General features: G+C 40.4%; 1 protein-coding gene across 1 annotated transcript in view; it reads left to right on the forward strand.

Moving 5' to 3' along the window:
- LOC144956410 (uncharacterized) overlaps positions 1-15,000 on the forward strand; it is a 90,356-nt gene that overhangs the window by 52,030 nt on the left and 23,326 nt on the right. Inside the window, exon 3 of the mRNA XM_078886912.1 lies at positions 13,369-13,481. Within this exon, the coding sequence (XP_078743038.1) occupies positions 13,369-13,481 (113 nt within the window). The remainder of the gene's footprint in view (positions 1-13,368; positions 13,482-15,000) is intronic.

Raw genomic sequence — 15,000 nt, forward strand, 5'->3', positions numbered from 1 at the left:
CTATAGATAGTATGCGCTTGGCTAAGAAGCTCACAACATTGTCATCCGGGTGAATAACCGTAGCCATCGTTAACACAAGAACCCGCTAGGACTGGCAGATTGACGTCATTTTATAGGTTTTTTTCACCGCCTAGTGAGTTGTCGTTAGCAGAGCTCATGGAAACAAGTTATTTCATTGGTTAAACTATTGACTACAACTCACGATTTGTTTTCTTTTGTTGCCAAAGACTGGCATTTTGACGTCATTTTTGGTCAATGTCAGCGTGGCCTTCGTAAAGTTATGGCCTGACACTGACCAATTTCAGTGTCAGTTCACGAGAAAAAGGACATGTTTTGGTCCCAGGTTGACTCGGGGTTATATTTTCTGACCAAATCGTCTTTAACCGTTATATGCATTTTGCTTCACTCCATCCAGTTGTCAATAGGTATCTATTCTATATTAGAAAACGGTAGGGGCTGCCTGAAGCCTGTGATCGTGAAAATACTAACGAAAGAGTGAAAACGGAGAGACTTCGTATGGGAACAATACAGACAATGAACGTTTCGGGTACAAACCCTTCGTCAGCACAACAATACACAAATTGTCGTGAAAAACAAATAATATAAATACCAACATGTAAAAAGCTTTGAGCTTTTTTATATAGAGCAATATCCACTAAATGTGCTCAAAGCGCTTTACAAGGGGTCCCTGGCCAACAGCAACATTTAACATTTAGGACGGGACATGGCACCTGTTAGGCGATGTTACAACGCTGTAAACGCCAGGTACTCTTTTTACACCTGAGTACGGTGAGAGAATGTGAGTAAAGAGCCTTCTCCAAGGACTCAACTATGCGCCGAGCGAGGCTCGAACACAGGACCTTCCGATCCGAAAGCGAGTGTCATGCATGCATACCACTAGACCACATAGCCGCACACAAAAAGGCGTTCTGTCAGTGTTTTGCATTTTGGGATATCGAAGGCCAAGTTTGGTGATATGACATAAAGTCTAACGGCGTCATGCAAGGGGAGGGGTTAGTCGATAGTTTGACGACAATGATAGCAGACTGTGTATCCTCTGTGTTGTGTCCTTGGGTTAAGGCGATGATTCACATTTATTAGTGGTTTTGGGATAGTGTGTTACCATTCTCGGCTTTGGAACTGTTGGTCCACGGTTCGATTCCCGGTGTCAGTGGGTGGTCGATTCCAGTGACACATTTTTATACTCTTTATATATTCGATTTTCAATAATTGGATACGTTTCTCGTTTGACAAATCGTGACTTTCTTTCGTGGAAGATTTTAGAAATATCACAATGGGAATAACCTGCGTGTCTTACATTTTCTATCCCTTGATTGTGTCCAACATTGTCAACTTCTTTGTCCCCGGACCGTGGAACATTGTCAACTATTTTGTCCACGGACCGAGGAACATTGTCAACATCTTTGTCCCCGGACCGTGGAACATTGTCAACTTCTTTGTCCACGGACCAAGGGACATTCGCCACTTTTTTATCCACGGACCGAGGAACTTTGTCAACATCTTTGTCCACGGACCGAGGAACATTGTCAACTTCTTTGTCCACGGACCAAGGGACATTGCCAACTTCTTTGTCCACGGACCGAGGAACATTGTCAACTTTTTTATCCACGGAACAAGGAACATTGCTAACTTCTTTGTCCACGGACCGAGGAACATTGCTAACTTCTTTGTCCACGGACCAAGGAACATTCGCCACTTTTTTATCCACGGACCGATTAACTTTGTGAACATCTTTGTCCACGGACCGATGAACATTGTCAACTTTTTTTTCCACGGACCGAGAAACATTGCTAACTTCTTTGTCCACGGACCGAGGAACATTGCTAACTTCTTTGTCCACGGACCGAGGAACATTGCTAACTTCTTTGTCCACGGAACCATGAACATTGCCAACTTCTTTGCCCATGGACAAAGGGACATTGACAACTTTGTTGCCCACGGACAAAGGAACATTGCCAACTTCTTTGCCCATGGACAAAGGGAAATTGACAACTTCTTTGCCCACGGACAAAGGGACATTGACAACTTCTTTGCCCACGGACAAAGGGACATTGACAACTTCGTTGCCCACGGACAAAGGGACATTGACAACTTCGTTGCCCACGGACAAAAGGAAATTGACAACTTCGTTGCCCACGGACAAAGGGATATTGACAACTTCTTTGCCCACGGACAAAGGGATATTGACAACTTCTTTGCCCACGGACAAAGGGACATTGTCAACTTCTTTGCCCACGGACCACGAGACTAAAGTTGGTAAATAAGGCACTCACTCAATATTTACATCCGCACGTCAAAATACCAGGTTGAGATTTTTGCCAAGACGAAGGTCATTTATATCGATAGATAATTGAATGAGGAATTTTCTGGTCAATTTTTAAAAATTAAATGCCCTTAGTTAGCTCAGGATAGAGAAGGACGGAAACTGCTTGTCTGTGGCCTATACCCCGACCCAGGGTGAAAAAAGGCAATGATGATGATGATGATAGAGAAGGATGGAAACTGTTTGTCTTTGGCCTATACCCTGACCCAGGGTGAAAAAAGGCAATGATGATGATGATGATGATAGAGAAGGATGGAAACTGTTTGTCTGTGGCCTATACCCTGACCCAGGGTGAAAAAAGGCAATGATGATGATGATGATGATGATAGAGAAGGATGGAAACTGTTTGTCTTTGGCCTATACCCTGACCCAGGGTGAAAAAAGGCAATGATGATGATGATGATGATAAAGAAGGATGGAAACTGTTTGTCTGTGGCCTATACCCTGACCCAGGGTGAAAAAAGGCAATGATGATGATGATGATGATGATGATAAAGAAGGATGGAAACTGTTTGTCTGTGGCCTATACCCTGACCCAGGGTGAAAAAAGGCAATGATGATGATGATGATGATGATAAAGAAGGATGGAAACTGTTTGTCTGTGGCCTATACCCTGACCCAGGGTGAAAAAAGGCAATGATGATGATGATGATGATGATAAAGAAGGATGGAAACTGTTTGTCTGTGGCCTATACCCTGACCCAGGGTGAAAAAAGGCAATGATGATGATGATGATGATGATGATGATGATAGAGAAGGATGGAAACTGTTTGCCTGTGGCCTATACCCTGACCCAGGGTGAAAAAAAGGCAATGATGATGATGATGATGATGATGATAAAGAAGGATGGAAACTGTTTGTCTGTGGCCTATACCCTGACCCAGGGTGAAAAAAGGCAATGATGATGATGATGATGATAGAGAAGGATGGAAACTGTTTGCCTGTGGCCTATATCCTGACCCAGGGTGAAAAAAGGCAATGATGATGATGATGATGATGATGATGATGATGATGATGATGATGATGATGATGATGACATGCCTTTCGAGATCACGATTGTTAATTGGTCATGGAGACTAGTTATATAATTTTTTAAAAAACAAACAAACATAAAAAAACGTTGAGCTTTTATATAGAGCAATAGCCACTTCATGTGCTTAAAGCGCTTTACAAAGGGTCCCTGACCAGCAGCAACCCGTAACATACTGAACGACACATAACATCCTGTAAAGTGATTTGAGTCCATTTGGTGGATACTCCCCTACATAAAAGCTCGACTCTCTTTTTTTTTTTTTTAGAACAAATAATGATTTGGCCAAAATTGGCTTCAACTGTCGTGACGTAACTTCCCTTGTAATGACGCATAGTGACTTAGTAAGTGGTTCTAAACTATCGGAACAATGACGGACGCCCTTATGAAATACTTCTCCGACGAGTGTATACAGCGGAGAAAAACATTATAAATCTGATCATGTTTTGACTTTTATACATTCTGATCACATGATATGTGATAAAGTTCCGATAGTTTAGAACAAGTTACTAAGTTACTATGCGTCATTACGAGGGAAGTGACGTCACGACTGTTGAAGCCTATTTACGAAGGGTGGACCATCCTATTTTCATTATAACAAAAATATTATCTTGGCCCCCACAATGACAATAGGAAATGAGATTAGCGGAAGATTAGCGTCCCTTGATTGGACGTCAACGGTGGAGACGTCTTTACTAAACAAACCATCTTTTATTTTTAATTTGTGACCATTCGCCTCAAAACGGTATTAAGTCGGGATGGTTAAGATGTTGAAAATTGAATTTATAGCCAAAAATATCAGACTTGTGTTGAGTTTGTATGTTTTATTGAGGAGAATGGATACCATATTTTAGGGTGCTAATGCCAACAGTTTATATTTTTGACCAGTTTAACATTAAATTCGGTTTTTAAACATTTGGTTTGTTCCGACATAATACCGTTTTGAGACGATGGGTCACATTTGTAGTCTACATCATAATTCAGATTTCATAATGGAGAAAACTAAAGAAAAAGATCTACGTTGATTATGATATGCATTTTTGTACAGAAATATGAATAAAAAATTTCGTATTTGGAGCGGCTTGGCTTGTAGTTGGTTTGTTTACAAATAATTTCTCCGCCTGTGACGTCCAATCATGGGACGCTACTCTTCCGCTAATCTCATTCCCTATCCGTTTTTATCACAATTTGATTTCATTTTCAACGACGCGTATTGACATGTTTACTGTCGTCCTCACGGCCTATCCTTGCTAGTTGATATTGAAACCAAATACATTTTCATTGAAAAGATACTCATCAGATTACGATAACGATGTTCTGAATTTTTATCAATTTTGATATATATGTGACCCATCGTCTCAAAACGGTATTATGTCGGAACGAACTAAATGCTTATTCTTTGTTTTTTTTTTGTTTTTGTTTTGTTTTGTTTTTTTGTTTGTTTTTTTTTTTTGTTTTAATAAATTTTATTTTTAATTCATTGGTATTGCACCTGGCCATGGGCAGCTTTGTTTCTGTCCGAAAAAAATGTAATATCGCCTAACAGGCGTCATGTTTTGTCCTACATGTTAAGTGTTGCTGTTGGTCAGGGACCCCATGTAAAGCGGTTTGAGTCCGTTGATTGGATATTGCCCTATAGAAAATCTCGACTCTTTCTTTTTAGAACAAATAATGATTTGGCCAAAATAGGCTTCAACAGTCGTGACGTCACTTCCTCTTAATGACGCATAGTAACTTTGTAACTGGTTCTAAACTATCGGAACAATGGGGGACGCCCTTATGAAATACTTCTCCGACGAGCAGAAAAGTGTATCCAGAGGAGAACAACATAATAAATCTGATCATGTTTTGACTTTTATACATTTTGATCACATGACATGTGGAAAAGTTCTCGCCAGCATGAAGAATAAATAAAAAGTCCCGATTTTCTTTGTTTAGGAACCAAGCTGCTGGTTGCTGGGCGGATGTGACATCAGACTATTGAATCATATAACAGAAAGGTGTGCGGTTGTGTCCTATCTCAAACTTATCATCTCCAACTACTGATAACATTCGGTACGCGGCAAGTCTCATCACGGACAATAGCTGTTATTATTATGGGGAAAACCTGCGAAATTTCCGTGAAATCTACTCTATGACTGGGATGTATTTAATTTGTGACTCATCGCCTCAAAACGGCGATATTATGTGGGGGTGAACCGGCTAGTAATGTAGCCTTCGTGAACTTATTGGTGCAATGCGATTAGGTAAAATACTCACAGCATCCGCCAGCCGGATATAGATAGACACTGTGCGCTCGGCTAAGCAGCTCACAACATTGCCATCCGGAAGTATAACAAACAAACAACAAAAAAACTATGTTTAACCTTGAACGTTTATAGATAATATGCAGATGACGTCACTCAGGCCTTTGTTATTGTTTTTGCCATCCGCGTTTGTGAGTTGTTCTCACTAAACTGTATTAACCAGACTATAAAAGTTCATGGTTACACAGAGTTTGTGTGTTGGTCCGTGATACTTCCGGATGGCAATGTTGTGAACTCCTTGGCCAAGCACATTCTATCTATAGTCTGGTTAATACAGTTTAGTGAGAATTACTCATAAACGCGGATGGCAAAAGACAATAACAAAGACCTGAGTGACGTCAATTTCGTTCTATCTCTAAAAGTTCAAGGTTAGACATAGTTCTGTGTGTTGGTTCGCAAGATCCGGCTGGCGTATTGTTGTGAGTTTTTGGGATAAGCGCAATGCATCAATAAAATGGAATGCAATTCACTATCAATTTTCGTATGGCGGTTGTCTGTCGTATTGTGCGGCGATGTGGTCTAGTGGTATGACACTCCCTTTCGGATTGGAAGGTCCCGGGTTCGAGCCTCGCGCTCGGCGCATAGTTGAATCCTTGGAAAAGGTTCTTTACTCACATTCTATCACCGTACTCAGTTGTAAAATGAGTACCTGGCCGTTAACAGCGTTGTCTTTGTCCGAAAAATTGTAATATCGCCTAACAGGCGTCATGTAACGTCCTACATGTTAAATGTTGCTGTTGACAAGTGACCCCTTGTAAATTGCTTTGAGCACATTTAGTGGATATTGCGCTATATAAATCTCAATTTTAATTTAATTTCAAATTGTAATGTAATCTTTTGGGCTCAAGCCAAACAGAAACTGAAAGGGGATTTTTAGGTGAAAATGACTAGAAATGTAAATTTATATTTTATATTAGTTCATTTATTTATTTGTATTTTTGGTCACTTTTAGAAATTTGATACATTCTCCCCAACCAGATATAAAAATTTAATTCAAGACTTACATTTTTGACGATCATTCAATTTTTAGCTTCTGGGTTTTCTGACCTCCCATAGTGGGCAGGGAGGTACTTACTGTGTCTTCTATCTCCCTTTATCTGTTTTTCAATTGCTTTCTGTCTTTGTCTTGGAATGAGATTACTTGGTTTTATCTCCAATAGTGGGCAGGGAGGTACATATTGCGTCTTCTATCCCCTTATATCTGTTTTCCAACATGCTTCCTGTCTTTGTCTTGGAATGAGATTACTTGGTTTTGTCCTGCTGGGAGGAAAACAGTCAAATGCATAGTTATTGTTTTGGGAGATGATATTTTTTTCCTTGTTAATCATCTCTCTGTTATGTATTGTTATAATGTAAGCATTTCAGTGTATTCCTCTTTGTTGGATTTTATGCTTGGTTCGGATGAGACTTATAGGTGATCTCAAACTAAGTACATTGGTGGTATGCTGTTGGAATCTACATCTGATCCCTATTTGTTCCCAGTTCCCCATTGTCTTACTTTCTCTTGGCTGCTTTAATTGTAATTTTAGAACTTTTTACTATCCCATTTTCTTCCTTTTTACTAGCGCTGATATAACCTAAATGTGTTGCAAGCGCCGTAAAACCCTAAAAACAAAAACAACAATTTTTAGCTTCCAACCGTCGTCATCGTTAACTTATAGCCTGATACTGACCAAAAAATGACGCCAAAGGCAAGTCTATGGCCACTAAAGAAAACAAATCATGAGTTGTATTCAACAGTTCAACCAATTAAATAACTGAAATAACTTGTTTCCATGAGCTCTACTAACGACAACTCACTAGAAGTTGCACAAAATTAAAGAATGACGTCAAACTGTAAGTCCTAGAGGGTTCTTGCGTAGCCATCGTTATGTTATAGCCTGATACTGAAATCCAAAAGGACTGGCAGTTTGACGTTATTATTTGGTTTTTGCACCGCCTAGTGAGTTGTCGTTAGTAGAGCTCATGGAAACAAGTTATTTCATTGGTTGAACTATTGAATACAACTCACGATTTGTTTTCTTTCGTGGCAAAAGACTGGCATTTTGACGTCATTTTTTGGTCAGTATCAGGCCATAATTTTACGAAGGCCACGGTTCTCGTGTCAGGCTATAGATAGTTCGAAGATGACGTCACTCAGGTCTTTGTTATTGTTTTTTGCCATCCGCGTTTATGAGTAATGCTCACTGAACCGTATTAACCCGACTATAAACGTTCATGGATACACACAGTTTTGTGTGTTGGTCCGTTACACTTCCGGATGGCAATGTTATGAGCTTCTAAGCCAAGCGCATACTATCTATATTATGTTAACGATGGCTACGATCCAACCCATGTTTCCATTTTATGACCTATTCTTTATAGAATATTATGCTACTTTTATCTAATTTCGGAGCCTGTTTTAAAAAATGATACTACGTAGTTCAAACTATTTTTTTTCAATGCCTTTGTTGTCATCTAAATGGATTTACCGACTAGAATCGTAGCCTTCGTAAAGTTATGGCCTGATACTGACCAAAAATTGACCTCAAAATGCCAATCTTTTGCCACAAAAGAAAACAAATCGTGGGTTGTATTCAATAGTTCAACCAATGAAATAACTTGTTTCCATGAGCTCTACTAACGACAACTCACTAGATGGTTCAAAAACTAAATAATGACGTCAAACTGCCAGTCCTTTTGGATTTCAGTATCGGGCTATAGATAGTATGCGCTTGGCTCAGAAGCTCATAACATTGCCATCCGGAAGTATAACGGACCAACACACAAAATTGTGTGTATCCATGAACGTTTATAGTCGGGTTAATATAGTGTAGTGAGAATTACTCATAAACGCGGATGGCAAAAAACAATAACAAAGACCTGAGTGACGTCATATTCAAACTATCTATAACATAACGATGGCTACGCTAGAATACGCGTAACGTCACTTCCCTCGTAATGACGCCTGGTAACTTAGTAACTGGCTCTAAACTATCGGAACAATGGCGGACGCCCTTTTGAAATATTTCTCCGACGAGCGTAAAAGCGTTTCCAGAGGGAAAAACAAACATTATAAATCTGATCATGTTTTGACTTTTACACATTCTGATCACAAGACATATGAAAAGTTGTAGCCAGCATTAAGAATAAAAAGTACCAATTTTCTTTGTTTAGAACCACGATGGCCGCCGTTGCTGGGCGACGTGACATGAGACTATTGAATCCAATTATACCTGCTTGTGAAAAACTCTCTAGAAATCGCCCACGTGTGCGGCTAAGTGGTCTGTCCAAGGTATGACTGACACTCGCTTTCCGATCTGAAGGTCCTGAGTTTAAGCCTCGATCGGCCCATAACTGAGTCCTTGGAGAAGGCTCTTTACTCACATTCTCTCACCGTACTCACGTGTAAAATGAGTACCTGGCCGTCAACAGCGTTGTCTCCGTCCAAAAAAAAAGAATTGTAATATCGCCTAACAGGCGTCATGTCCCGTCATAAATGTTAAATGTTGCTGCTGTTGGCCAGGGACCCACTGTAAAGCGCTTTGAGCACGTTTAGTTTATATTGCCCTATATAAAAGTTCAATAATTTTTTTTTTAAACCACCCCGATATTATCGCATTTGGAGGCGGTGATTCACATTTGTCCCCGATCAGTTTCTTAGTTGCGTCCAACTATTATGCGGGCAATTCGCATGGAAACAATAGTTCAAAGTTCAAAAGGCTTGGATGAGTAAAAAAAATAGATAAACTAAAGACATGCTAAAAACGGAGGTATCGGCTGCTTTTCGGTTGTTTCCTCGTTTCAAGGTTCGAAATACAGTGTACGAAATTCAGTGTTCGAAATTCAGTGTTCGAAATACAGTGTTCGAAATACAGTGTTCGAAATTCAGTGTTCGAAATTCAGTGTTCGAAATACAGTGTTCGAAATACAGTGTTCGAAATTCAGTGTTCGAAATGCAATGTTCGAAATTCAGTGTTCGAAATACAGTGTTCGAAATTCAGTGTTCGAAATGCAATGTTCGAAATGCAATTTTCGAAATACAGTGTTCGAAATACAGTGTTCGAAATATAGATAGCATGCGCTTGGCTAAGAAGCTCACAACATTGCCATCCGGAAGTGTAACGGACCAACACACAAAACTATGTGTAACCATGAACTTTTATGGTCGGGGAAATACAGTTTAGTGAGTATCACTCACAAACGCGGATGGCAAAATACAACAACCAACTTCAGTGTTCGAAATACAGTGTTCGAAATATAGTGTTCGAAATTCAGTGTTCGAAATAGAGTGTTCGAAATGCAATGTTCGAAATTCAGTGTTCGAAATGCAGTGTTCGAAATACAGTTTTCGAAATCATCGGGACAGGCGTGAGTTTATATCAAATACTTTTTAAAAACAAATCGGACCATAAAAGACGTTTTTACCTGAAATATTACAACTTTATATGAATGACTTATAGATAGTATGCGCTTGGCTAAGAAGCTCATTGCCATCCGGGAGTATAACGGAGCAACACACAAAACTGTGTGTATCCATGAACGATTATAGTCAGGTTAATACAGTTCAGTGAGCATTACTCATAAACGCGGATGGCAAAAAAAACAATAACATAGACCTAAGTGACGTCATCTTCGAACTATCTATAAACGACTTGCTACCTTATTATTGTGTATCCCAGTTATAGGCTTTAACAGTCGTGACTTCACTTCTCTCGTAATGACGCACAGTAACATAGCTACTGGTTCTAAACTATCGGAACAATGACGGACGCTCTTATGAAATATTTCTCCAACGAGCATAGAAGTGTATCCAGAGGAGAAAAACATTAGAAATGTTTTGACTTTCATACATTCTGATCACATGACATGTGAAAAAGTTCTAGCCAGCATGAAGAATAAAAAGTACAGCTTTTCTTTTTTTAGAACCGCGATGGCCAACGTTGCTGGGCGACGTGACATCAGACTATTGAATCCAATTACAGTGTTCGTAATAAAGTGGTAGAAATCATCGCGATAGGCGTGAGTTTATATTAAATACGTTTTAAAAACAAATCGGATCAGAAAAAAAGACATTGTACGGACAAGTTATTAGAGAGAGAACGTCATGTTAGTTGTGCGCATGCGTCTCTTTTCCTCGCTTCCGGTGAAAGCGGCTTGAGACTAGTGCCGCGCTGAGGACCGGTCCTTGGGACCGGTCCCACGGTCTTTTAGCTGTGAACCGGGGATCGGTCCCAAAGGGGAAGATCGGCGGCGGTCCTCACTTCTTATCACCTTTCAACGGTCTCGCGCCATACTACTTCCCCAGCGATTCGTTGCCTCGGTTCTTTGCCTATATTCCACCAATCACCACCCATCCCACTTAATTAATCGCACCCACCCCCCTTTGACATACACTAAACGACACAGACGACCATAGAGGCAGACGACCACCTCCCTCCACTCCGCAAACCGCCCTTTTGTGTGTGAGATGGGGGGAACAGGAGGCGCACGCCTTGGACGATTCCATTATACGGGGTAAATTTCAAAATTTACTACACCATAATGATCGCAATGACAATGATCTATGATGAAGGCATGACCCCTCTTCTCTAATGGGTTATTGTTTGACATGCATGTGACTACTAAAGAGATGTGTGTGTTTGTGTGTGTGTGTGTGTGTGTGTGTGTGTGTGTGTCTCGAACCTAGCAAGTAGCAAGTCCGATTTTTTGTTTTCTTTTGTCCATCTCTTGTCACCACTCATTTCTATCGCATTGTTGTTGTTTAAAATAATACAATAATATAAAAATTTCGTTTGGTGTTTTAACTAATCAAATAATATGAGTTTCATTCGTTTCTTCCTTCCAAAAAAACCCAGGTATAACGTCTGTATTTTTAAAAAGTCCAATAGAATATTTGGGGACCCCGATAGCTCAGTTGATAGAGCACTCTCTTTATACGCAAAGGGCCAGAGATCGATCCCGGGTGCAGTCGAGTTTTTTCTGAATCCCTGTCTACTCAGCAGTGAATGGGTAGCTGGGTTTGTTAGATCTGACGAAAAGTCACCATCGACCCCACTTATTACTTATTACTTATTACCGCATCCACCCCCTCTTATTATAACTTCACGTCTCTCTCTTACTCTTCAATGCTCGTTGCTCTCTAATGTGTGTGTGTGGGGGGTGGGGGGGGGGGGGGTAGGAGTTGCGTGTGTGTATCAACGCCACGAACAACTCGATCAACGCCTTGGGCGATTCCATTATCTCCGTTAATGGGGATAAATTTCAAATTTTATTTACGCTAAATTATCGAAGTAAGAATGAAGTACGGTGAGCAAATAAAGAAGGCATCACCCCTCTTCTCTAATTAGGTTACAATTTGAAATGAGTGACTACTCCGTGTGTTTTACTCCTGTAGACCACGGTTTTCATCGTGTAGCGGTCTCAAGTCTTTAACGGTTCAAGAATGAACGATCCCACGGTCCCAAAGGTCAAAACCATTCGAACTTCCAACAGTCTCTCAGGAATGTTCAATGTCGAAAAGGACCGAACCGGTCCTTGCGGTTTTCATTTCCCAGGGACCATAGGACCGTGGTCCTTAAGCTTGCCAAGGACCGCCCCGCACTACTTGAGGCACTTCAAAACCAAATTGACGTTCTCTATGTGAGGTGACGTCCAATCAAGGGACGCTACTCTTCCGCTAATCTCATTCCCTATACCGTGACATAGAAATAGTAAATGCTGTAACCAGGATTAAGTGATTTTGAACCAACATAAATTGTCTGTGCAAGTTTTTTAAAATCTATGATCAAAACACATTTTCTTGCTTATGTAGATTCGTTGTATGAATACAAACAAGGAAAAAGTATCACATTAGAAAAATAATAGTGAAACCAAAAAGTACCTAGATGAGTCAATAAAATGGAGATAAAGATAAAGGGAGTAAATCTGACTCATGAATAAGGGAACAACACAAAACAAACGACTTTTCGGCCATCAAAAGAATAGACATGACATGAGAAATATCAGTTTAAATAGTTTTTTGCTATTTCGTTTTGTTCTGTAGAATTCGCCTGAGGCTGTTTGTTTCGGGTGACATTTACGTGCTTATGTTTGTTTTTAAGGGTTTTACGACGCTTGCAACACATTTAGGTTATATCAGCGCCAGTAAAAAGGAAGAAAATGGGATAGTAAAAAGTTCTAGAATTACAATTAAAGCAATCAAGAAAAGGTAAGACAAAGGGGAATTGGTTCAAATAGGAAACGGAGATTGCAAGAGCACACTATCAAAGTACTTAGTTAGAGATCACATAAAAGTCTCATCCAGACACAAGCACAGGTCCCCACTAAGAGGGATACACTCAAATGTTTTACAAATCATATTATATGATATGTAAACAAAACAATACATTGCATAACAAAGAGATGATTTACAAGGAAAAAAATATCATCTCCCAAAACTCTTAACTAAACATTTGACTGTTTCCCTCCCAGCTAGGGTGTCCGGCCAGGGCCTTGACAAAATCAAGTAATCTCATTCCAAGACAAAGATAGAAAGCATGTTGGAAAACAGATAGAAGGGGATAGAAGACACAGTAAGTACCTCCCTGCCCACTATGGGAGGTCAGGAACCCCACCCAGCCCAACGTACTTCAGATGACTCTCGAACAAACACATTCATCACTGAATGAATGCATATGTCGTCACTCATATTTTTCTTATCGTTTCAGCCCCCGAATTCATCAGGCGTCTACATGGAGAGGAGACAGTTATGGAGGGACAGTCTCTTAGTCTGGAATGCAAGGTGGTCGGGTTTCCAGCCCCCACTCTACGATGGTTTAAGGTTCGTACCCACGGTCTATTAAAATACCCACACAACTCTAACCGGCTATATGGTCTAGTGGTATGACACACGCTTTCGGATCGGAAGGTCCTGGGTTCGAGCCTCGCTCGGCGCATAGTTGAATCCTTGGAAAAGACTCTTTACTAACATTCTCTCACCTTACTCAGGTGTAAAATGAGTGCCTGGCCGTTAACAGCGTTGTCTTTGACCGAAAAAAACTGCAATTGATGTAGGATAGAACCCCTTGTAAAGCGCTTTGAGCACTTTAGTCAATTGACGAAGCCACAGACAGCACTCCCATAAAATCAATCGTAAAGGTGGCACCTTCAACAACTAGACTTAAATCGAGAAGACCTTTCCACCTAACAAAAATGGCAGACTTCGGTGTGGAGGAAAACTGGAGACAAATGTGGAACAGGGAAACACCAAGAGGAGGAAACATCATTAAAGATCCAACCAAAAGAGTGCCTGCATTCAATAACGCCAGGAAATACTGTACTTCCTCAAATCGCCTCTTAACTGGACATGGCAGAACTGCATCAAATATGTGCAGATGGAAACTTGGAAATAGTGATACCTGCCAGAAATGTCAGGCAGCCCCAGAGACAGCGATCACATCGTCCTCCACTGTCCAGTCACTAAACTTGAAAGTGGCTACGAAACCATCCTTAGGGCGGAGGAAGACTTTAGAAGCTGGGTTGACAAAATACATTTGGAGGTGTAGCCATACGCTACTACTACTACTAGCACTTTTAGTGGATATTGGGCTATATAAAAGCTCATTTTTTTTAACCACTGGCTAGTATCGTGTCCTTTAATGGTGTAATGTCTGATTTTTGAACTGTAGGTCCAGGGGTTTGAGTTCCCTAAATAACGACAGAAAGTCGAGACCCTTGAAAATGTTCTATATCGTATGGCACTCGCCCGGCCGTTAGCAGTGTTGTCATTCTAGTAATCTAAGGGGTGCAACTGATGAAAACTTTTTGTTTTCTGTCTTTCTTTCTTTGTTTTGTTTGTTCTCTCCTTTGACTCATTATTGTAATACTCTTCAACAGTCATAACGTCACTTCCTTCCTAATGACGCATGGTAACTTTAGTAACACTGGCTCTAAACTATCGGAACAATGGCGGACGCCCGAATGAAATATTTCTCCTGCGAGCATAAAAGCATATCCAGAGGGAAAAAAAACACATAAATTTGATCATGTTTTGACTTTTACACATTCTGGTCACAAGACATGAAAAGTTATAGCCAGCATGAAGAATAAAAAGTAATGATTTTCTTTGTTTAGAACCAAGATGGCCGCCGTTACCGGGCGGCGTGACATCAGACTACTGAATCCAATTGTTCCGATAGTTTAGAGCCAGTGTTACTAAGTTACCATGCGTCATTAGGAAGTAAGTGACGTCATGACTGTTGAAGAGTATTGGCGTGAATTTTAATAATCTAGGGGAAGCAACTGTTGGATTAGACAATAATAACACAACTATACTAGTAAGCTCCCTTGTATAGTTTCAG

The sequence above is a fragment of the Berghia stephanieae genome, chromosome 11 (assembly GCF_034508935.2).
Source record: "Berghia stephanieae isolate SIO BIC M18660-M18661 chromosome 11, UCSD_Bste_1.3, whole genome shotgun sequence".
Lineage (NCBI taxonomy): Eukaryota > Metazoa > Mollusca > Gastropoda > Nudibranchia > Aeolidiidae > Berghia > Berghia stephanieae.